This window comes from Colias eurytheme, chromosome 6 (genome assembly GCF_061535395.1).
Source record: "Colias eurytheme isolate Ceu_HAF_F1 chromosome 6, ilColEury1 Martin Lab GWU primary, whole genome shotgun sequence".
Classification (NCBI taxonomy): Eukaryota; Metazoa; Arthropoda; class Insecta; order Lepidoptera; family Pieridae; genus Colias; species Colias eurytheme.
The window spans coordinates 8,496,801-8,522,677 of NC_142985.1; the positions used below are offsets into that span (position 1 = coordinate 8,496,801).

The 25,877-nt window shown below is 33.9% G+C and overlaps 2 protein-coding genes across 5 annotated transcripts in view; one reads left to right on the forward strand and one right to left on the reverse strand.

Annotated features, from left to right (window-relative positions):
• Positions 1-5,801, forward strand: LOC149907847 (myrosinase 1-like). Of its 2 annotated transcripts, none has more exons than XM_090102963.1 (9): positions 1-141; positions 1,066-1,157; positions 2,057-2,325; positions 2,410-2,814; positions 2,923-3,225; positions 3,308-3,442; positions 3,755-3,861; positions 4,144-4,279; positions 5,511-5,801. In XM_090102963.1, the coding sequence occupies exons 1-9, from the start codon at positions 98-100 to the stop codon at positions 5,532-5,534; spliced, it is 1,515 nt and encodes a 504-aa protein (XP_089959089.1). In that variant the 5' UTR covers positions 1-97; the 3' UTR covers positions 5,535-5,801. The 2 variants fall into 2 exon arrangements, with proteins under 2 accessions (XP_089959089.1, XP_089959090.1); XM_090102964.1 differs by lacking the exon at positions 5,511-5,801 and adding an exon at positions 4,626-4,744.
• yki (Transcriptional coactivator yki) overlaps positions 5,562-25,877 on the reverse strand; it is a 25,508-nt gene continuing 5,192 nt past the window's right edge. The window contains exons 2-6 of one of the 3 annotated variants that reach the window (XM_090102966.1): positions 12,566-12,708; positions 9,600-9,740; positions 9,359-9,516; positions 8,679-8,963; positions 5,562-8,243 (exon numbers count right to left, since the gene is read on the reverse strand). In XM_090102966.1, the coding sequence (XP_089959092.1) occupies positions 8,148-8,243; positions 8,679-8,963; positions 9,359-9,516; positions 9,600-9,740; positions 12,566-12,708 (823 nt within the window). In that variant the 3' untranslated portion in view covers positions 5,562-8,147. Of the gene's footprint in view, positions 8,244-8,678; positions 8,964-9,358; positions 9,517-9,599; positions 9,744-12,565; positions 12,709-25,877 lie in introns of all 3 variants that reach the window. The other 2 variants (XM_090102965.1, XM_090102967.1) reach the window with 2 other exon arrangements.

Genomic DNA, 25,877 nt, shown 5'->3' on the forward strand with positions numbered 1-25,877 from the left:
GAACCTCTCGAGCTATCAAGAGACCGCCATGTTTAAAAAGAAATAAAACAATATAGGCGCGCTACAGTGCGGTGGAGAGAAGCGCCGTCATCACACGATGGCGAGTTTGACTGTTTTTGTTGTTTTGGCTTTAGCCTGTGGGTAAGTGTATAGCATTGTTCAAATTTAATTTTAATACCATTTTATCGTGCCCCTTACGCATAAAAAACAAATTCTCACATCAAATTGAACTCTAGTTAACTTTCTCACGAACGTTTTTCATTTGTTTTATTCAAAAACAGAACAGAGTTGACAGTTAATTTGCATTTACAAAATAAAAGTAATAAATCTTTAGGTATATATATTCTATATCTGATATGTAATAAAACTATGATTTATTTATTACCAATACTCTCATCCTGTTCCAAAATACAAAATTATGTATTTAAGGTTATCTTTGAACAAGAGGTCACATTGATTGATACCTCAGTGTATAGATAAAAAAATAAATTTACATTTATTATTCAAAACATGTCATGATTCATGGATACTGGTCTATAGTCTATAACCTCAGGTTGACTCTACATAGCCTAGCCTTCCATCGATAGCAGCTCGTTATTTGCAAATCATTGTATCAACACACTCCAACATTAAACAAACACGATGATATAAAACAGACCTTGCAGCGTATTCAAATAAAGTCTATTTTGCTTATTAAAATAACTGGATCTATTCCCATTAATGTACTAATGATATTTTACCAAACTACTTTATATATCTTGCATACCTACATATTTATCAATAATGTTTCCAATTAATGATGTTGCGAATATCGAAATTAAAATTTCAAATTAAAACACAAATAATTAATTTCTAAATTCTTAAGATCAAAGTTCGTAATAGTTGACTAAAATGTGCAATATTTAATTGGTAGTTTTTTGTATGTAGAGTTCGGGAAAAAAGATCGTTCCCAGAGATTCGACGCGACGATTCTTAGTTCATCTTTTTCCTCTTATTACCCTGAGAGACAAAGCTAATTTTAATCGAAATTGCTTTGAACATAATACATATATATATATGTTTTAGGAGTTATGCTGAATACACAAAGTTCCCAGAAGGGTTCACTTTCGGTGTAGCCACAGCTGCTCACCAGATCGAAGGAGCGTGGAATGTTAGCGGTAAGTAACTTGGTTGGAACTCAAAATTGAATTCCATCATAATAAAGCCAAAAGCCTATTAAGTTTTTAATAATCCTAAAGAACTTTAGTTTACTAAAGTTTTATTCCATTAAAAGGCAATGTTTCGTGATAACAAATAAACGTAACGTATATTACTCTATTATAATTCTTCAAATTAATTAGGTAGAGCTAATATAAATGAAATAAGTAATAGAGTTTTAAGTTACCTACATAGGTATGTAGTTTGATAAATAACTTTAGTAACCATGCTTTCAACTCCGTATGTTGTGTCTTTATAATTTTTAGTAGTGGCATGGAGATAATATCTTTTAAAATCTGACGTATAGTAAAAAAACTAGCATGTTCAATGTTACAGTTTATGCCCTTAATAATTCTCAACAATACAAGTTTGCAACTGTCGTCTTTTCAAATGGGCAACGACATCCGTTCTTAAAATAGAAATAGGACATAGAAAAGATATATTTATTATATGAATTCCGTAGGTTACATAATTTGTTTTGTTGTTCTGTCATATATCAAAGAAGCTTTAGTATTATCTCGTGCGCTGAGTGCTGTCGATCAAATCGTTATCGGTGACCTTAACCATAGTTTTATTATTGATTCTTAAAAAGTCATATGACGAGAGACGACACAGGAAAAATGCCACGATGATGTAAATAAAAAAAATAATATGTAATATGAAAGCCATTAAAAGTAACGCAAAGCAAAAAATGCATTATGCATAAGATATATTGCTTAATCTAGCTACGCACTAGTTCTAGACACATTATATGTTTATACTATGGCCTTCACCGAATACAGGAAAACTAAATCTCGTTCCAGTGTCCTTTTAAATTTTAATGAAATACAATGATATTATAATATTTCTTTGCAAACAGGAAAGTCTGAAAACGTATGGGACCGTTTAACGCACACGCAACCTTGGATGGTGGCTGATGGCACTAATGGAGATATCGCGTGCGACTCCTACAACCGATACAAAGAGGACGTTGAAGAATTGGCCTATCTCGGAGTAGATTTCTACCGATTTTCCTTTTCTTGGGCAAGACTGTTACCTACTGGCCGCATTGATGAAATTAACCCCGATGGAGTTCGTTATTACCACGACCTTCTGGATGCACTCGCTGAGAAAAATATTGAACCTTTGGTAATAATCCTTTCGACTGTGCATTTAAAGAATTAAATAGTTGTTAAATAAATCTGTATAATTTAATATTGTCTTCTGTTTTAGGTTACATTATTTCACTGGGACTTACCGCAAACTCTTCAAGACCTAGGAGGCTGGGCAAATCCTAAAATGGTTGACTATTTCTACGACTATGCTGATTTCTGCTTCCGTGAATACGGTGACAAAATTAAATCGTGGATCACTTTCAACGAGCCTTATGAAATATGCGAAGATGCCTACGGTGATGTGAAGAAAGCACCGGCCGTTGACAGTCACGGAGTTGGAAACTACTTGTGCAGTGACAACCTTTTGAAATCTCACGCTGAAGCGTATCATTTATATAACGAAACTTACAGACCCAAGCAAGACGGTAGGATAATGATCTCGATCAACTCTATTTGGTACGAACCTAGTGATCCCAATGATCCTGAACAAGTCGCTTTAGCTGAAGTCGCCAATCAGTTCAAGGTACCATATACTATGTCTTTTCATATTTATTATACATATTAACAGTCTTAAAGGAGTTACTTAATGTCTCAGTATACGACGCCATCTTTATATTAATCTTTATTTCAGTTCGGTTGGTTTGCTCACCCAATATTCACAGAAGAAGGTGGATACCCATCAGTGATGGTGGAAAACGTTGCTCAACAGAGCCAAGCGGAGGGTTTGCGTAAATCGCGTTTAGAACAATTCGATGACTACTGGCTTAACCGTATTAAGGGCACATCAGACTTCCTTGGCATTAACCATTATACTACTCACTTAATCACTGGCCCAGGTGTTGATCCCACTGCAAAGTCACCTTCTTGGTTGAAGGACATTGGTGCCGTTACTTCCTTGCAAGTTGGAGAGTCAACTGCTTCTGAATGGTTCAGAGTAAGCATATGTATTTTATTATAAGTGGTCTTGTACACTTATTTTGAGGTTACAAGATATACTTATACAAGATTTTCTTCAGGTGGTGCCTACAGGATTCGCAAACTTACTGCGTTGGTGCAAGAGCACTTACAATGATCCTCCAATTTACATTACTGAGAACGGCTACTCTGATCGCGGAACCTTGGAAGATTACGGTCGTATCAAATATTTTAATGTGAGTACTGCTTTGTTTATTAAAATTTAAATAAATAAAGAGACTTCATAAGTTATAGAACAGGTGCCATTAGCTGTTTGCATATCTAATGAAAAATTCGTGTAAGTCACGAGCACCATCATTACTCACAAGAAATAGATCCTTTATGAAAATAGTACTCAAACTAGTATCGCTTAATACAATATGTTCAAGAATATAACGTATATTATGTATTTAAATGAAGAGAATGGGAAATATTTTTTCCGAAATTTACTTTTGTTTAATAAGTACTATTCTAGAACTTAGTTACATTTACATTATTATTCATTTCAGGATCACTTAAGCGAAATTTTAAATGTGATCAACGACGACGGCGTGAAAGTTCTCGGCTACACAGCTTGGACTCTTATGGATAACTTTGAATGGAGAGCTGGATTCTTGTATGTAAAATATAATTAGTAATTTATATTTCCAATGTTTTTACAACTGTATCTTTTATCTTTTCTCTTTATATCAGTATTAAAGAAAATCGACTTATTCCTAACTCAATAAAGGGTAACTGAAACACCTGCAAAATGATTTGGGAGAATCATTGCTTCACGAATTGTTTTCAGTTTCATCGCCAAACTGATACATTTTTATAATTCACGAAAAAATGCTTCAGATTGTTGAATTTAGTTAATTTTATTAAAATTGCAATTTTTGTCATTTTTGTTTCACAGAGAACGCTTTGGCTTTTACCACGTAGATATCACTGACCCTAACAGACCCCGTACTCCAAAACTGTCAGTAGAATATTACAAGAAGCTCATCGCTAACCGAGAGTTGCCTCAAGATGATCGCTTCAAGGAACCCTCAGTACGTATTTTATTTTATAATTGATACAAATTGCATGCATACAGCTGCTACTTAGGAAGAGAATGTAATATAAGTACCTATTTAAAGAAACAGAAACAAAAATGACAGCGATATAAAGATCGTCTAACGCCATCTCTTTCCCATACTGGAAATAATACTGCTATTAGATGTCATGGTAAAAGTTTTTTATCTTCTATTAATAAATATATTTTAGTAATGGACGTGATTTTCAAAGATGGTTATAATCAGTCTAAACATAATCACGTCCATTATCAAAAAGAATTTAGTTATTGCACATCAGAACTGCTTCGTAACTGTTAAATAACTTTTTATTTGCTTTCAACAGATGAGGAGGCGGTACTAACTTTTCTGCAATGGTGAATAATGCTTATTGCTACATTGTATTATAAAAAAAATCCTGCAGAATACATATTTATTAAATTTATTTCATAACATCTGAGTTTATATTTTCCTTATATTTTCGCATAACCCCTAAACCTGCTCTAAGTCTAAACCTTTTCCTTCTTGGCATACCTACCTTCTATTGAATATTTTCTGTATATTGATTATTTTTGTATTGTACAACATTTTAGTTGATCACTAGTTACAATGATTATTACTAAGTACATAGATTACAACTTACAGATCAAAAACTGTTATTACTTAACTTTTATAACACTGCCTCCAAAATACACGCACATTTGGTTTAAATTTAAATATTTGGCACATTCTAACATTTATTACGAGAACATAGGACAGCATATTATCAAAGATCAACTGTATACAATGTAACAACCTACATAATTTACACTAAAATTGAATGGTAATTTGATGCCAATCTATTAAAATAATTTTTTTTCAGTAAGTATATTCCAATAAATAATAATAGTTTAGTTATTTTAGTTTAAACGCTCTTGGTATGTATTTACTACACATATGAAAATACTATATGTCCGTGTTTAATACGTATAGGTTTGGTTATGGTTTATAATTTAATTTTACGTATATTATATGTAGGTATGCCTTTGAGTGCCAAAAATTGTGTATCTAGCCTATCCTAGTGATCCACTGCAAATAATACGCTTTCAAATTATTTTATTATTTAATTGCATGGAATAATAGAACATTTATTTACAAAATATTGAGTAGCATTGCTGACATAGCCTTTCTGCGTTTTTTTAACTACTTACGCATAAATCTAAGTGAATTTAAAAAGAGTTCATTTTTTCAGACTCGTCTAAAAATGGAACTATGAGTTGGAAGAAATAAAAATAACAATGGATATATTTAAACAAATATTTATTTAATTCATATCAGAATTTCAAATTATATACAATGAAATTATTGAAAGTGGTTAGCGAATGATATTAGATATAATTTCATTGTTATAACACTGATATACGTAATGTTATATACATAATACACTACAGAGAAAACTTGCATGTGTTGTCAGACTGAAAAGATATGTTTGTAAAATAATTAAAGACTATACTTAGAAATAAATCATATAGTTCACTTGAAATATTGTTCCGAATATTATTCTTTTAAAAGCCAGAAACACGCTATATGACGCGGCACCGGCGACGCACAGACGGTAAGCAACATGGAATGTTTCTTTTAGTTTTGTCGAAGTAGCGACGACCTAGTAGGACTAATAACCTTTAAGCAAACTTCTTTTTATTCGGTTGGCGGTAGCTGTACAAAGAAAACTGCAGCTTTGCAATGAAATACATATTTTCCAAAAAAATAATATTAGTACATAAGTAAGATATGAAAGAGAAGTTTTGTGCGCACTGTTATATATTACACCACATGCACATTTACAGAAATACGTGACAATTTTAAAGTTGTTAACTTAAACGAGATTAATACTCCCCTACGCATACATTCCTACTAAGTTTTCGCTATTGGCTACACACTGTAGTGTATTGTTTTGTCTCTTAAAAAATAAGTTATAACGCAGCCATAGCTATAAACATTCAACGACACTGAAGTCACTTCATTACAATCTAAAACCCTAGGTACGAGGAAAGAAGCAAAAGTACAGAATAATGAACCGAACAATATGAGAAGCATCATTACTTACGAGATATAAAAATTAATACACAACAAATACAAAATAAAGTACAACGAAGAAATCTACAGAGTACAAAATAAAATGTATAATAAACCCAGCACCGTTACAACTAATTATAATAGTTACACAGTTGCTATTTAAACACTATTTTATCATAAATGAAGATTACATTTAAGTCTTACAAGAATAAAGTACATTTACTAATATGGCAAAGTTTTCAATGTAGCATTTTTAAAATAAAGACCTAATTTTAATATTACTGAATTCATACAAACTCTAGAGACTAGGTGGGCTAAACGTAATTTTGAAGAGTTTTGTTAAGCCAATGAGTTATTTTTAAATAAAGTGAGTCGACTACGTAGCCACAAAAATAGCCAGTGAATAGTCGTAAATAAAATTGACCTACTTCGATATTGCACTTTCATAGAAGTATGCAAACGTTTCGGCTTTAACCAAGGCAGAAGCACGTGCTCGGCCGACTGCGGGCACGTTCGGCGGACGATCTCTACGTCATAGTAACCTAGCGGCACCCTCTCACACACAAGAAAGATACGAATACGTAGTCCACTGCGAACTAAACATTATTTCTTAACTTAATAGTTGCCAAAATATCTAACTACGTCACGATAAACTAATCTAAATCATAATCTCGAAAAATACACAAGGACGGTGTAAGTAGACAAAAAAACGTTACTACAACACATACGGTACATAAGTAGTTTTATTCTGTCCAAACAATACATGAATCGATGTAGATCGTTCGGTAAACATTTGTAGAAATATATCTTTATTATTACCTTAATAATAACACAATAAATACATTTTATAAAGGCACAATAAGGCACTGTTACGTCGAGATGTTATCACAATCAAAGTTTCATCGATAAAGTTATATTGTATAATCGTCAATATTGACACAACTACACATTAGTCTATTCGAAGGATAGGATTTCCGATAGTCTCGATCGGGAAGAATAAAGGAAACCTAGCTTGCGAGATTATATAATGCAATATGGCTCCTTTCGGCGAGGAAAGAAGGTAATGCAACGACCGCTTCATTTTGATTTATGTTGGCATAGAGGAGTACCTCAATTAGTATTTACAAATGACTAGCCATCCAATATAGTAGTGGCTAAAATACTTTAATACTATATTCTTAGTCTTATAATTCAGAACAAACATGCAACTCCAAGATAATGTTTACAATGGACTGATATGAATTTTTTCATTTCTGATACGCAACGCAATTCTTTATTATTAATAAGGCCTATTATGAGCCTTTAAAATGGTATCATATCTTATATCTGAAATTACTTGTATCTGATACACAATTCATTATAACTATTTCGTAATACATTATTTGAATACATTAAGTAATAGGTATTATGTATTAGAAGATTCCATCTCTTTCCAATAAATGCAGAGATTTAACAGCTGAGACGATTATCTGTAATTTCACGAAAGTGGTTTGAAATATTAAGTAGAATTTTAAAAGAAACAATTGGTAAAACATGAGTTTCATAAGCATAGAAACGGATTTTAATGACGTTAACAGATATTGTTACCTAACCGATACCATATTTTGTGCACTAAGAGTTCTAACACACGAACGGCAAGTCATTAAAGATATTCAATTAATGTATTACGAATTAATCACACGAAACCAACCCAATAAACTGATTGTCACTTCTGATTGATTGCTTGGTAATTGCCATGAATACTATTCGTCGGTAGCTAAGTACGCTATACGCAATAAGTTTGTGAGCATTGTACGTTTAGTCGATAGACTGTCTACAGCCAAGTCAGCACGTTGTCCGGTTTGTTTGGTGTCGAGTTGATCAAGGACTGCACGTCGTCTAATAATATATCATTTGTAAATTCCCCCAACTGAAATCAAATGGTTTATAGTTAGATATAGTATTTATGGTGTGTAATATAATAATTATAACTTGGACTGGACTACAACCTGGACTTAATAATATATCGTATTCTTAACTCATATGTGAATATTTTATGGGTTTAACAAAATATCGAATAAGTATTTGAGGTTAATATTCGTTGGTCAACAATGGTCCAAACAATAAGATATAGTAAGGGAGCATTAATTTGAGCTTTGAATTTTTTGTTAATATAAACAAAATCTTGCTTTCTGGTGCTTATGTGGCGCCATAATTTTTTTCTGGTAAGTGACTCACTTATTGCGAAAACTTTTAAACATCTTTAATTCTGCACTCGTAAATAACGTAAGTACCTAAAGATAGCAAATGAAAACTTCGTGATAAATTTTATACAAATTCTAACAATTTAATACAAATGGCTTACCAGGTCATCAGTATCGCCTAGTGTTATGTCCGCAGTATCAAGATTGGCTCCGGCCTCGCTGGTGCAGTCCATGCGGTCGTCCATGCCCAGGAAGCCCTCGGGAGTATGCGGCATCGAGTACGACTGCGAGACTGCCATGCCCAGCCCACTGTCCGCTGACTCCTGGCGCTGGTGGTCGTTCAGACCGGGCAGGAAGGGATCCAGGGATAGGTCAGTAGTGGCCGCTCCAGTGCTGTTGGCGAGCGAAGACACTATAGAGGATGACTGCCGCGCCATTAGTTCTTGCTGGAAGTGATATGTTCTCGTGGTTAATACAAAATATAGATGGACAAATAGTTGATGGAATAGTGCGAAGTTGGTTTGCAATTTTGAATGCTACCTAACAACAAAATTGTCACTAAAAGAATGGAGAAACTTATTGCACTATTGAAATTTTAATATACTTTGCATTAGAACCGTGACCAGAAAATATCGATTTGAATTTCAAATCCACATTTCAAACGAAAAAGTTTTGATGTACAAAATCATATTACATATTATTATAATTTATTATCTATATAATATTAAAAAAATACCAATGCTCAATATCAGTAAGCGTTTCAAGAAACAATTTTCTGACACTTGTGATTTCTTAAAACTATTCGCAACATCTTCAAAGTAAATGTGAGGAAAGTGCAAACCTGGAGCCGTATCTCCTGCTGGCGTTGTTTCAGCCGTTCACGCTCGAGCTGTAATGACTGCAGACGCAGTTTCTGTTGGCAAGCTTGCACCGATGCGTTCGCCCACCCGCCGCCCGCCGCTCCAGCGTTCGCCGCCGGCGTGCGCTGCAAATGTTGTGCTGAAATAACAACGAAAAAAATATCAACACCGGCTCAAATATATCACAAAATTTACCTAAAAGATGTAAGTTGATCAACTTACGTATTCTAGGATCGAACCAAGACGTTGTGCGAGCGGCGTGATTTATAAAATATATCTCTCCCTCCGGCGTCGTCGCTTGCTCCCAACCGTCCGGCAGCGGTCCTAGAGGGTCGGTTGTGGCGGTGCTACTTGTACTCTTCGCTGCTGAAATCATCAAATGCCTCAAGTTAGTAAAGTTTCCGAATATAGAATAAACAGTTTCAGCTACGACGTTTGAATTTCTCAACAGCGACTAGTTGCAAGCCAGCAGTAAATTATGAATTGAATGTTCGCACACGTGATTCTGAATCAAGTTGGGATTGGGAAGGTCATCATGCTCGTTCCAAGAAAATTACGGCGCAAAACACACGCCAGCGGCATCGACATGCTAATATCATTTCCTCGGAAAGTGTAGGTATAGGAGACAATATTGCTCAACGAAAGGCGAAGTTTCGGGTAGTTTACATGATCTATTGAATACATGCCAATACGCCACGCCATGTCGGTTTGTGCTTTATGTTAGATGTGTATAAACATCGCTCAGTTTTGTTCATTCGATTCTGCTCTACGCCTGCTCCGCCTCGTTTATACAGAGAGCTAACATGAATCACCGCTAGTAGCAGATGCGCCTTGCCTCACACCCGCTCATACATTCATCTTTCTTTCAGATTTTATATATGTAGGTACATCACGCGTAACAAAAAGTGGTCATTCATGAACAGCGAACGCTATACAACAATAACGTTGCTATTAATTGTAATCAACATGACTCGACAGTATTGGCGCATCGAGAAAATACGATTATGAAGTATTTAACAAAGCGCCATTAATGTGTTCTTTATTGATTTTTAATTTTACCAAACAAGTCAGTATTTAATTCTATCAATATACAATAAATTTTTATAAAGATTTAGTATTTTCATTTATTAATTGAGTAACTATACTTAAATAATTTTGTTTAGTTTTGATTATTTATTAGGAAATCTATTAGGAAGAAATTCATATTTAATTACATAAATTATCATTAATACGTACTAATATTTATGATGACGAAACAATTGTGATTATTTTAAAATACATATGTTTAATTACGTCATAAGTGATATAAATGCAATGGAACTACCTATATTCGTATGTATACCTATCCACTTTTGTCGCAAGGGGAAATACGCGTTGTTAACTACATATATAATTAATTATTTTGCCTTCCTCTAAATTTTGTAATAAATAATTATTATTGTAGCTAATTGACGTCAATTTAAAATCATAGAGCATAGGTAAGTAGGCACCTACTAGACTTATATGACCAAAAATCTTTTAAGTACATACCTCATATAATAAAACACATTTCTTTATTTATAAATTAAATATATCTATTATAGCGTAATAAAGAAGCACATAATATCGAATTTTATTACAATGCTAATTGTTAACTAACATTGCACTAAACTAATTACGCAATTTAGAGGCCATTATCAATTATATATTATTTGCAGGTTATCGCTAACTAATTAATATTCAATATTTGAATGATTTATACATTAACATATAAAAATAACAAACCTATTTCAATGAATTGGTGACATTCATGAAACAATGGATTTATCAATGTATTTACGGGTAATTTGATAGGATTCTTTACAAAATAGCTCATGATACAAATATGCAATGGTTCATGAGATAGCTATTTTATATGAAAGGTAATATGTTATCGCGACATCAGATTAAAACAAGGAATGCGCTATAAAAACATTATTCGTATGTCAGGTAATCTACGTACGCTGCATGGCTAATATTTGTTTGCGTCTGCAATGAGACGACGATAAGCGTGATTTGTCTACAAGCCTGACACTTGCTCTGATTTATGTTAAATAACAAGGGAGATGGCAGAAGCCGAGAACGTGAGAAGGGCACGTATTGAAGAAATCTATCGAAACACAAAGCGTAAATAAATCCGACGTGACACTGGTCGAGTTGGTCTTCGCATAAACACTCGTATATCAACGCTAACGAAGGACTCTATCAATACAAAAATAAACTTACAGTTTTATTTACAGAATTCGTACAAATTTAAAGATACTTAAAAGTACTGTCTATTTATATGTAGGTATATGCGTGTCCGGGAGTTGCTAAAATAAATAATTTGTTAAAATTTATTTTAGAATATTTTTTAAGAAAAAGTGCCTTTAATGTCTGCACATGTTAAAAACATTAAAGATGCATTGCAAGTCTACCATTTGATTCTAAAACATGTCATAGTCGACTTTATTTAGTTGAAGTGCGTAATTTTATTGCTCTACATTATTTTCGCAACAAATTTTATAAATTTGACTAGAATCTATAGTCTGTCAACACGCGGAGAGAAGACATACCGCTGCAAGTACCTATTTGCTTCTCGTCATTCCATTTATTAACATTGCTCAACTGTATTCAGGGTGATAATATATCTGATAGATCCTCTATTAACTTGTAACCTTTGAGTAAGGTAACGCAAAGCACAGATCAGTCTCCGCGCGGATGTCGCAAGGCGGCTCGGCGGGCGCCAGGGCCGCCGGCGCCGAAACACCAATGTATTCTCTGAGCACCTTTCAACGCTCGTCTCGCATCGACCGACGGAAACAACGCGTTAATTCCCGTCATAAAATCAGTTTTAGAATTTGGGTTATTTACTTGTTTTTATTTTAGTTCCATGATAATTTTAAACACTGTTCCGAAGCCAATTAGATCACGTGGAGATGAAATCAAAAGAAGCTCGCTTGCTCGGTAGGCAATAACCGATTAGTTATCTTTTCGCTTTTATCACTAAGGCCGCGAGACAGAATCATTAACACATAATAAATTAAAAAAAAAGTGATAAATTAGGTATAACACAATGAGAGGAGAAAGTTACATTGTTTTTTTTCTTCTACATAGGCAAATTGCCATACACCGGAATAATTGTGAACTACAATCCATGTACTAAAATTGCGTTAAATCATTTTTAGTACCTGCTGTGGCAGTTGCTAGGGTCTGTGCTGCTGCCGATTGTGTGAGTAAAGCCTCGGCGCTCTGATGCTGCACTCCGCCAGCCACTGTTTGTGCTGCAAGGGTCTTGCGCGGGTCCTCCCATGTTGTCGTCTTTGTTATGTGACTGTAAACAATTCATTGTAAAGTTAATAACTTTATGACATATAATTAGTTGTTGCAATCACGCCACGATCAATAGCAACATGCGTGTCTAATATTTTATTTTTATTTTATGGACGAACGTTTAAATAAGTCAGAGCGAAAGAATTGTAAGGGGGATGGGATCTTGTATTACTGCAAAATTGCAAAATTCCCAGAAGTAAATCACGGTAGCGAAATCGGAATTAAACTTAATTGTAAAACAACTGCTGTAAAAAGAAATCATTGCGAGCGCAACTTTTACTTTTACGTCAAGTAGTTCGTAACTCATTAAAAATCTTCGAAAAGCAAACTGTCATTTAAAAGTGCACTTGCAAGGTCTCGAAACCGCGGAATAAATAATCGCAGTTGGTAAGAGACAGGCAACAGACCTCGGACACACCTCGTATGAGTCGAATCTTCCTACTTAGCGGTCGATGTGACCAATTTGTAGGAAACCGGACGTGCGACGTGTGCGACCTAGTGAATAAGCAGTCTCTACACTCGATGAATGGCTCTTTTACTTTCTTTATACTTAAATGATAAATCACTTAGCGAGTCTTGGCGATAAAAGAGTTTTTATATATTTTCGTTAGAAATACACGCACTAAGCGTATTATTATACAGGTACACAGGTATTCTACGTTAATTATTCAAAAGTGATTGGTCACCTTGTTGATTTTTACAATTATCTTGGTAGACAGCAAGCAAGCAGTAGTTTCATTGACCATATATATATATTTTAATTTAATGTATTAAATCTCATGTTAATATTTTTTTATGAATATAATTTAATGAGAAATGGTTTCGTTATGGTAGCTAGTTAAGTAGGCAAGCATTTTATAATTTTGTTAATACAAACAAGTTTTGTTCGTAACTTTTACTCATCAAATTACTATTTAGTTCCATAGTTGTAAAAATGAATATAATTCAAACGAAACAATAATCATTCATTCATAATTGAGTTTTAATTAAAACACTTAATCGACAATCGTTTTTGGAATACACAAAGAATGTTCTAAAGGAAGTATTATACAACGATATAATGTTTGTGGTGCAGCGATAAGAAAGAAATAGACGCTTAGAAAAATGAAAGATAAGGAAAAGGCATATTGGAAAGCTGATGGAGCATGACCACAATAAATCGATTTGCACGGAACGGTAATGAACTTGGCCTAGCTATCAGCTGCTGTTGTCGCTACCTGTGGCTGCGCACCTGCTGTACTCATCTACTTTTTACGACGAACCCTTTTCATAGACCGCACTGGACGAATGTGTGTGTGTTCCTATCAAGGGACCATTTACTCGCACTTTAAATACGGGTTAACGTACCATTCCAGCCCAGATATTCAGGAACTTATATTTACGTACCTATATTTTGGTGATAATAATATTTATATTAAAGTTATATTCGTTCAGCAGATACTGAACCAGCCTTGCAAGTTACATATTTTCATGCATTCTACCAGACGAGTTGCCCAGATGGTGGCCATTACAGCAACTTTAGGCAATATCTAAAAGTTGATATTCGACATTGTAATTCGAGCAGTAATTGTAAAACCAAACAGGTGTGTCAATAAGGGTACGATTAATTCGGTTTTTATTGCCAAAGGTAAACTTGTGAACGAGGCTGTCAATTGCAGAGAAATATATTAAACATACCTACATTAATAAAAAATAACACCTACTCTTTTTAGTGTATAAAAAATATTCTAACAAAACGAAACAATTTTATTTTTATTAATACATGCATATCATGTAATCTTTAAGGTAAGGAAAAAAATAATACAGATGTTTTTGTGCAAATGAATTATTAAAGTTTTTGTGTTATTTCTATTTGTTTCTGCTAATCTGCGACACAATTTTACTAATTTTTAGGAACTTTCTCTAAGAGATCTTCTAATGGAAGACTTTTATTTATGAAAAAGTTATTTTAAAATTTGAGAATTCGTCTTATGAGACCAGCATTTTGGATAAACACTACATACCTACTACTCAAACAATGAATTAAATATTAATGTGCAAAGAAACCATAATATTTCTTCATTACATTAAAGATTACTCATAGTAATTAAATTATCATAAAAAATAATAAATGCATTAACTAATAACAAAGTCGGTGTTTCCTTCGCGATCAGTTACAGAACGCCTGTTCGCCAGCTACCCTCACAAAAGGCTATTTTTCTAAAATCGGACGCACAAAAATAAAATAAAATACACAACAAATTGGCAACCTTCCTTTTAGGAACATCTCTTGAAACTTTACTGTTTCAAAAAGTATAATTAACACGAAAGTAGTCAGTACATTCAGCAAATATTATGTAGTCACGTGACGGGTAGCGCGGGTGGCGGTGTGAAGGGTGGCGCGGGGCGCGTTGGCATGTAATTACACCTCAGCCTGCAGTTGCCGGCAAAGCGACTCAAGTTGCATAACACCGAACTGTTATACATGCGCACCCGCGCATCATGTTTGTACACAATCACATTATTCATCAACACCCCATGTACACGTCATTATCTTCGTAGTATTGTACTCGAGTCAACAATCGAATAAAAACGCACTCGGATTAGTGAAGTGATTAAGCCTGTCAATTACTGATGCTAAACTCGAGTTAATACAATAAAACAAACAGGCAGTAAATGGTTTTTAATATGATTTTTTCCCTAAAAATAGTATAGATGTGAATGACATGACATTAAGATTCGAAGAAACTGAATAATTAGGCCTATCCAAGGTCTATCTTATGTATCATACTTAAAATGACAAGCACAAAAGCTACTTATTGCATACTACGCAGGCGAATATTTAAATATAAATAGGCACAGTGAACAATCACTAGATGACAACGAGCATTGAGAAACAGAATATCTTTCTCTTGCGAAGGCCTTCCACTCTTACACAACATACTGTTGCATTTTCTCGATAACACAGATACGAGTAAGTAGAGTCACTAGCGGCTTAGTGCGTCTAGCTTTTGTGTTTAGATATATAATGTTCAAAATGATTATGTACTTACAATATGTTAATTATTAGTCCTATCATAGGTACTATTAAACTTATTATTTCTTGATTATTTCACAATGAATTATCTCTCTCCGAATTCCAATAAAACCAAAAACCTGAAACTTATCGACTCTATTGAAATTAAAACCGATTAAAAATCAATTTCAATTTACTAAGCTGAGCCTTATAGCACCTGTGATTTAGACTTGCAATTGAAGAAGGCATTTCAAGTGCAAGGAAGCGAATGGGTAGAAAAAAGTGCACCAGATCTGGTACGGATCTCTCCTAAGATGGCACTGGCAGGCGGCGGATGCACGTCATGTCGGACGCACATCCTCGTTGAGCACGATATAATTTTCCTGCTTTTACACTCGTATGAACACTACAGACGAGATGTATTGTACAGCAGTAACCTCGAAACAAAGCATTAACTCTTTGAGATTGATTACGTAATCGTTTGAATTGCGTGAGTGCCGTTGTACGTTAATACGGACCCCGGAAAACAAACTAATCAGGACAAGAAGCAGTTAAGTAATGGCTTTATAAAATGACGTTAACGGTTATGATAAACATAATACAAGCGAACTCTGATAGGCTTTAGTATGCAAATTTATATGATCAAGTCATATCTGCGGATATCATTTAAAGTTGCAAAAGTCCTCGTAGTTGCATATGCAATATTGCAACTTCACATTGTTAAATGATATTTGCCAATAAATTTGTCAAAATTGTATGAAATCTTCGACAAAACTATTGACTATTTTATAACAGTATAGTCATTTGGTGTGTTTGTTGTGGATGATAAAAAAATAGAATTACTAATACAATTTATCGAAAGTGGCATTGAAAAAGAGAAGGAATATCAATTTAATGAATTAGTCACATGAAACTTTTAAAAAGTGCTTTTGCAGTATCGTTACATTGATTATTTTCTTTAATTATTCTTATTGTTATTTACCTACAACTGACTGCATTTGCAAATTATCGCAAAAATACTTCAATTGAAATGGTATTGCCCAAAACAATCTGTTTTGTTAAATGAGCCAATTCTGACTATGACTCATTCATTCAGACGAATACGCATAACAGATCAACTAAATATACTTCTGTTAACCGAAATTTAAATTTAGTCCGGCTTATATAAACACATGCTTTTATTGTCCTAGACTTATGTATGAACAATCAATATGCTTACCTAAATGGCATTTTTGTCAAGTACCTGTTCTCCATTTTAGTAAACTCATCAGTATTAAATTTTCGAGACGTCTTTTAATAATTATTTAATGTGAAATCATTTTTGTCACTTCCACAGCTTAAAAGTAAGATGGATCATAGGTTTTTCACCGAGAACAACATGGCGGAGTCGGCGTTCTAAATTTGAATCTCGGACGAGTCGGCGCTCGCGTACGTAAATAAACGCACACATATGTAATCAGTAACCCTATATGAAGCTATGTACACAAGAAACTATATTATAATGAGGACTTCGTCATTAACTTACGTTCACGAGTATAGTGAAAAGTAATACAACCTGATACTCATGACTTTAGCACAGTAACGGTATTTAGAAATTGAAAATGGGCAACAAAAACTATTTGTGTATATATTGTCTACCTACACATTTGCACGCTTACAACTACACAAACAGAATTGGACGAAAACGTCCGAATGACGCATCGACTTCCGGCCGATGATTTTATTATGGGATCTACTGTTTCATCTGAGCTGACGTTCATTTTTCATTAGAACAACTTTATGTGTATATTATTGCATATTTAGTACGCTAATTATTATAATAGCTATATATAATGACCTCATTATAAATGTAAAGGTACCTTAACAAATAGCCAGTGACAAGCATCGCTGCAATAAGTAGATATCTACGTAAGATGATTTTATAATCAATGAGTTATAGTCCCAATTACGAGCAGGAAAGTAGCAAGTAAATTATTAAGCACAAGTAAAAGTCGTTTTACAAGTTTCCGTTTTTTTTTATTAAAAAGTCATTTATGTTCCTCATCTTAACACATAAAAGTTAAGGTGAAGATATTACTTACAATCACAAAAACATATCAATAGTCGTATAAATAATAAAGCAATCGAGATTGTTTTATTATTGATAGTGTAAAAGCTGTTCGTGTGTATAGACCAACGCGCAATGGTAAGAGCGAACGAAGCAGTCGGCCTTGCGGCTAGGTGGTCTGCCGCTCGCTGCCAGAGGTTAACAACATGTTTTTTTCATCTAACTTTAGAAAGTACGGAGATAACGCCCGCCTTATCGTGACGAAATTATGACTTTCAATCCTAACTAAAATTTAAACACTGATTACACAAGCAACGAAAATATAGTGTAAGGAACTTACAAATTAATCAGTATTGTTAAAATTTATCCTGCGAGATATAAGGAACTGTTGGAATCATAATTGTGGTGAAAGGTTTAATACAACTTGTTGGTAACTATTTATTTATAGTTAACAGTATTCATGAGAGAATTATTCTTCCTTTTATTTCTAGCTTACTAAAATTTAATAATAGTGCCTTCACTGTGTATCTTTGTGTCAGGCAACTATCGACTGCATCCGGGTCGTCGCATATCAAATCCAAATTGACAAGCGATTCACAGAACGAAGATTTTTGTCTGAGATCAATGTAATAAAGACTATAGACCGGTTTAGAGGTCGTTTAGTGGTTGTCATTGTACGTAAATGGCTATAATTCAAACTCAATATTTTTCTACGGTTCCTGTTATTCACGATCATTATTAGTTTTACTTTGTAATTAGTACGTGTAACTATAGGTGAGCGAAAAATCATGTTAATAGCTTTGTTTACAATTTTGACAACATTTGTTAAACACTTATACATGTTTCCCAATTACAACGTTATAATTATTTTAATGTTGGTTATAATTTATTTATTAATCCATCTCAGTGTTTTCTGTATTTTAGTTTATAATCTACCTATTTAAAGACAGGTTTCTAAAGCACTATATAACTAGATTTATCTATTGTGTATAGTGGAAGGTATGTATCTACTTGATACTTAAATGGAACATAGGGACGTTCTTATCATAGCCAATACATTATTGACGTCTACTCTCTAAACTTGCATTTTATTCTGTTGTAAGTATTTACGTCATTTAACCGTTATAACAGTTGTAATCATAAACTTACACCCACAGCACTGTGTCCAAAATAGTGCAAAACCATATATAAATACTCATAAGTCAACCGGTATTGTGCTGTTATTGCGTCTGCCTGAGTCATAGGGAATCATGTGGAGAGCTGTGCCCTATAATTAGACGTTAATCAGAAAAAGGCAGAACACGGAGCATGTGTCCGGCGCCAACGGAAGCCGGTCTGGCACGAATAATTCATTGTGCATTACGCGCTACTCATTCATATGGCTTCCACTAGTCAGGTTGATAGAACGCCCATTCACTGTGAAGCAAGTGCACAGGAAGTTCTAATAGCTGCGAGTTGCGACCACTTGCCCGTTGCTATTGCACCGGATTCACAATTGGCCAGGAACTAAACAGTTATCACACGAGAACAACCTTTTTCAATGCGATACTCGGCGATTTATTATTTTAATGCGTCACTAACGGAGCTTTTACTTTAGCAAATATTCTGTATCTTGAAGGTTGTGATTCTCTATGATTTTTTTTAATATCTGGGCAATAATATAGCTTTCACAGGGTGAACCATTTTGGAACAATGCAAATAGTATCAGCAACGGTATTAGATTTAAGTATTCCAAACGCGTTATATTCTATGATGGCAGGACCATTGGTACCAAGAAGCAACTGGTTTAAAGCCATTCAAGTATATCGCAATACATGTTACAGCGAGGCTACTGTCCTATAGCGACCACGGACTTTAGACCCGAGTGTTTGTATGCACGTCTCGTTCTCTCCTGTGGGTAAAAGCTTTGTCCCGCTCGGTCCTCCTCCCGCACCATCATCATTACCTCGCCGCATATTCGTTTCGATGTCGGTGTACTTTTTGCCGTCACCGACAACCTGTCTCAAGGAGCTACATTATAATCTTCCTTCGATGGTAAATTATTCAAAGGTGTTTATGTACATGTGAGTGTCTATCTACTTGGGTATCTCATTGCAACTATAGTGTACTTACTATTATCCGGTACAAATATATTTTAAGACAGGCGTAGCCAACGTCTACTTTGCTGTAACAGGAAAAACAACAAAAATACTTGTTGATCATACTAAGGAGATGCAAATTGCAATGCCCGTAAAGATAATGAACTTTTGACACTCTTCTTTGTCGTTTTAATTATTATTCTAAGGGAAACTTCTTAAATAAAACACGTAGGTATATAAAATAATATTTGGGCGAACTTGCAGGTGACAATTTGAAATTATTTAAATACTCATAATAAACAACTATTTGCATATACATATTATAATAGTGTTTTACTCAACAACAATAATTATCAAACCTTGATTGAGTAAGTAGTAGGCGGGCCGTGGCCTATGTCCCAAGATTTAAAATGTCACATTCAGTTTTAAATATCATTCGAAGTGCAAGAGGTGGCAATCGTTTGGTAATACAAAAGTTCGATAATAGAGCCAAGCTATAACGTCAATGATATATTTTCTACATTTTAAGTACATAGGTAGGCTATATTTAAAAATGTTTTAAATTGACCTTAATTTTTAAAAACTTAACAAAAAAATTAAATTATGTATTACATATTGAAAATGAAGGCGCTTTCTAAGAATGCACCATGACGTTCAAAAACCCGGGGAGGAGTTAAAGAAAAAAGTAAGCCCTTTGTTAGTAACAACTCAGGTGTACAAAAAAAAAGAAACCAACAGCATCGGATAGGCTTTTACGAAAGGATCTATCGATACAAAGTATTAAATTATTACTGAACACGTCTACGATAACTCGATAAGTCATTCTTTCTTTACTGAAATTGAGTTGGCTTTAGAAGCAATTATATATTCATATATAAGTAATATGAATCTGATACTTTTATTAAAACAGCAAAAAAATTTAAAAAAAGAGTAAGTAATTACGAAGAAACCGCTCTAATAGAATAATTTTATAGATACATTATAAATTTATAACGAATCGCATCGACGAAATAGGTTTTGGTCAACTTAATTTAAAGAACACAAAGCAAATCCTGTTGAATGCAGGAATAATATGGAGGGGCGCGGGTCCAGTGTACGGCCGATTCCGAGAAGCTGTATCGGACTCCTGAGGCTGCGGCAACATCACACAACAAGATCTCGTTAACTCCGGCACGAGGAGAAAAACGAATTCACGGCGGATACACTTTGAGAGCACACAATTAAATTTTAAACTACGACGCCCATCTCCTTCGTTGAACAATGATTAATGTATCGATGTTTTGTTTTGAAAATTGGAAAAATATTGTCAGACATTGAAGATGGATTAATCTGTAAAAATTTCACCGATTCTAAAGTCCGGTGAAATTTTTTACGTCACACAGACACAGTAAAAATGCACCAGCTACCATAACTCTATTAAAATATTATGTAGTTAAGTAGCGCCTTGTGTATCTAAATGACATTTATTAGTAAAAATCGTGTTTTCATTATTATTTGCCATGCCGAAATAACCGCATGCGTAGTGTTCAATGGAAGAGCGCGGGAGGCGCGGGGGCGGGCGACGCGGCGCTCACGCGCCAAAATTAGACGTAAACAAGACGAGAAACGAGGCGCCGCCGCTGTCGGCAACGACACGACGTAATCTGTTCTTACCACTCTCAGCGCCACTATCTTTACTACCTTCGATGTTTGGAAAGCCTATTCTAATATTTACTTAAAACATGCCCGTAATCACTTAGTTACTACTTGCAGACCAATCGCGATTTTATCTCTTTTATAATATTACGTCCGCACATTTTACTGACGTAAGTATCGTTCATAAATCAACTAGACAAGAATTATCTCATACTACAAATTTCACTGCAACAATTTCCATTCAATACATCACTATCATTTCATCTCTATTATAATAACACCATTAACATCTCCCAATCCCAAAAATAATTTGATTATGTAAAACAGGGTTATTATAAACTGCAACGAATGTCATACTGGTGATCTCATGTTTCGTGTAACATGCCACAAATATTTAAATTTTCAAATTACATTCGTTTACCAAATTATTGTGCATGAATTTTTTAGAAAGGTCAATTAAACTTTTATCCAACCAAATTGTGTATTTAAATTTAATAAAGAAGAACTCTTTCAACTATAAAATCTTTACATAATATATAGATTTATCTAGCTTTTCCATCTGCGCCATCTTTACTTAAACTTTCGCTCAATGTTAGATATTACTATTAGCGCTGTTTACACCTAACCTGTTTGGCTGATGGGCTTTCTTTGTAGGTACACTTTGTTTGTTTTCTTAAAAGAAACAAAATCTGCATTTAATGTATAAATTAAGTAGGTAACTAATTAACATTCTATAAAGGCATACACGGTAATACTTGTGTTTCCAACAATCTATCGCCGCGTCAAGCTGTGGTTTTAAATGAGTAATTGCCAATACGTATAGCGAGTACCTTCCGTTAACAATCACTTACTTGAACTGGAAAACATTGAGTACAATCATGACTTTAGGATTTCCTATGTCTGTGCTACACTACAAGATTTTATAATTTCTATTAAAGTAAACATTATCTTCTTATTTATTTCCTTCAAAAATCTCGAAATCTATAAAATCAGGCTGAGTGCCTACTTGAACATTAAACCACCATACCATAAATATCAAAAATAAATGTCCAATTGTAGTATGTTGTCATTGTTAAAACTGCCTCGGCAACCCAGCATGACGTGGGCCCTAAGGCGCCTGTCGATGTACACACTTGACCCCTTTTGATCCTACAATTAGGCCTGACGATACTCTCAAAGAACAGTTAGTCTTCATTCTTACTGCTTAATAAATCTTTAAACATATTATAGTCATTTAACTACTTAATATAAAAGAAAGCTAGCTGTTTTTGTTCGTCATATTTAAAAGCAGTTTGATTCCAGCAATCTCTTTTTATCGACTCTCGGTGTGGTCTCGCTGAATACACGTACCTCTGTTATTATCACAATAGTCAGCATTGTTGATATAAGTATAACAAATTATGGAGGATATTAATACCGATGACACAACCAAGATGAAAACCATCTGTATCCACAGACTAGATAATGTGACGCACCGCGAACAAAGGCTTACCCTTGACAAGCCGCTGTGTCAATTGTAGAGGTAGAAGAAAAGTAAACTTGATGCACTCACTGCCAAGTGCAACCATTTTAAGTATTCATTATGAATATAATATTGTACCGGGCATATAAAATATTGAATTACATTTATTTTCACACTGTTTATTTACGCCGATTAGTAAACTTCTTTCATCGAAACAAAATAATGATTATATTCACTAACATATTATGTAGATGACATCGCAAGTCGCAACGTTCTTAAATTAGTTTTAAGAATTATATAGGTAGGTACTGATACCAGGATGAAAATGACAGGTTGAATTAAAAAGCAAATAAAAAAATGTGGTACAAGCGAAATCATTAAAATAGCCTCTTGATTTTGTTTTGCAAAATTTACCAGCTTTCAAAATGCAAAAAAAGATAGGATTAAAGAAATCGGTACCTTATTGTACATTGGCTGTCCGATTTTCTTTTCCTATTTTAACATTAAAAAAAAAACAATTTAATTGAACATGGGAACACGTGTCGATTTAGATAAATAAAATAAATATTTATCGATGTCGCGCTAGGCTAGTTGAAAGGAATATTATGGAAAACGTACCTAATTCTTGAATTCATAAATGAAAGTGGAGCAATATAATATTTTAGAGTTGATTTGTAGGTACCTAGTAGTAGGCAGCGATAAATGACATAAAAACATTGTAAGTAGGTACCACGTTGTGTAGGTATTGATTCCCAGCCTACATATCTACTGTAGGTATCTACTGTTAAACATATGGGTAAGCACCTACGATATGCACCTACGTTATTCTTTAAGTATGTTATTATCTTATGTGTACATAATCTAAAATGTAAATCATACTGGAGACGAAAAATAAAAAATCAACTGTTGCAAACTATCAGCGCGCGTTTGAGGTCGTTGTTTTCCGGTTTTATTAAGTATAAGACCCCACTTTGATATGAGATTTTCTTACTAAAGTTTCTGATCAATTCCGATAAAGACGATGTCTAGAGCCAACATCCAATAATCAGAGCGTGGAAACTGAGTACTTTGTTTTTCCTAACGAAGCCGCACACAATAGACTGGTGTAAAATCTGTATGTTAAGGCTTAGTTTTGTATAAACCTTTCATTTATTGATATAGGTAACACTTAGCGCTGTTCTAAACATAAAAGGAAATTATGTCACAGTGTTATTTTGTTTATTATGTGTGGGTAAACAAGAAGTGAGCGCTGAGGTTTTTAAGTTTTAACGACCCGCTCGAGAAAGATTAAATTAAGTGGTACTTAATATACCTGTGAGAAAATATTTTGATGTTGGAAATACCCATCGATGTTGGACAGTTAGAAGTTAGGACTTCGTTTTAAAATATTATAATTATATAGCTGTCCAGAGAGGTTTTTATGATAAATATTAAATTTGAATAAAAAGCAAATCTTTCCTGTCACAATAAATTAATATGGCCCGTTTCCTTATATCTAGTAGTACCTACCCTAAAATATATTTTTAATACGATCCTTTTAATCAATGTCTTTATAATTAATTTATGAAACTACCAACTTGGATTGTACTTTATTAACTTTACCGTAAAAATAAAAATATACGGATACAAACAACAAACAAAGTAGGTACAAGCTATAAATGGTTTTACCAATCGCAGTTAACCGCATTTACGTAATACGTTTCTATTGAAGTGCCTTTGTCCCTACAAAATCATATTCTGGGTAAAGTTCCGTTAGGCAGGTACCTGTAGCGTCTGCTGCGACCGAGTTCTTAGAAGACGATAGTGAGCTGTATTTCAAATGTTATCGCTTTGAATACACTGCGATAACTTCACTTGTGTATGTGACTGGTTCAGTAAACTTCTTAAAAGATATCGTGAAGGTATAACCAATTAGCCACCTAGTTGTGGAGTTTTGAAAGGTATCATAAAATCAATAGTTATTGCTCTTTACTAGATAATGTACCAGTGACATCTTGTCTTGCAATATAAAGCTTGCGGATTTTTAGAACAATATATCTATAGTAGTTGGTACATACTATATACCTATTGTAGGTAGATTTCAAGCTCTTCTTAAAGAAGTTTAGTGTATTAAATAAAATACTTATGTATCTATGTGATAAATTACATATTATTCTTGTGTCAAGGAGATTGCTATGAGAAAAATCATGTTTTATTTAATTTGAAAGTAGGCTAATAATAATCGAAAGGAATTTTGAATTAATTAAACTCTATATACAAATTTTTATAATATCTAGTTAATCTAATTGTGTACCAGAATATCAAGATTTATCATGACTTTGTTCGAAAATTAGGAAAACCTTTTTAAATACAAAGTTCAACGGACTTAAATAAGAAGTTTATGATTCTTTGTATTCTGTGTGACAAGTTTGGTTGATTTAGAATTCAAGGGACGAAGCTTAAAAGGAAATATTTTTAAATGCGTAATCACTTTGCATACATTTCAAGAGTATCTACCTCTAACTAAGTACAAGTAACTTATATAGCTACATAATATAGCTTTATATAAAATTACACACGATCGTTAAAACTAGTACAATCTTATACAGATATTCAAAACTAATTTCAGATTTTTTTATCCCTGTAACTATGATATTATAGAATTGGATAATATTAAAGAACACTCGAACAGGTAAACACTAAGCAGTGGCTATTACCAATAAGGTGTTACGCTAGCTACCGGCCGATAGCGCCGTGTTGGGCGTTCGCCAAGGTAATTTGCATCGCTACCCATTTCGGAACATCGCCAAGTCTAGCCGAACAAAACCACAGAGAATTACCCTCCATTCCAATAATAATTAAAGCAAACATTTTGCTAGCAAGACGTTCGCTGGACGTTATGGAGATTATAAAACATCGGTCCAGCTAGCAATTAAGAAACGATGCGCACGTCTATTTACCGACACGGAAGAGA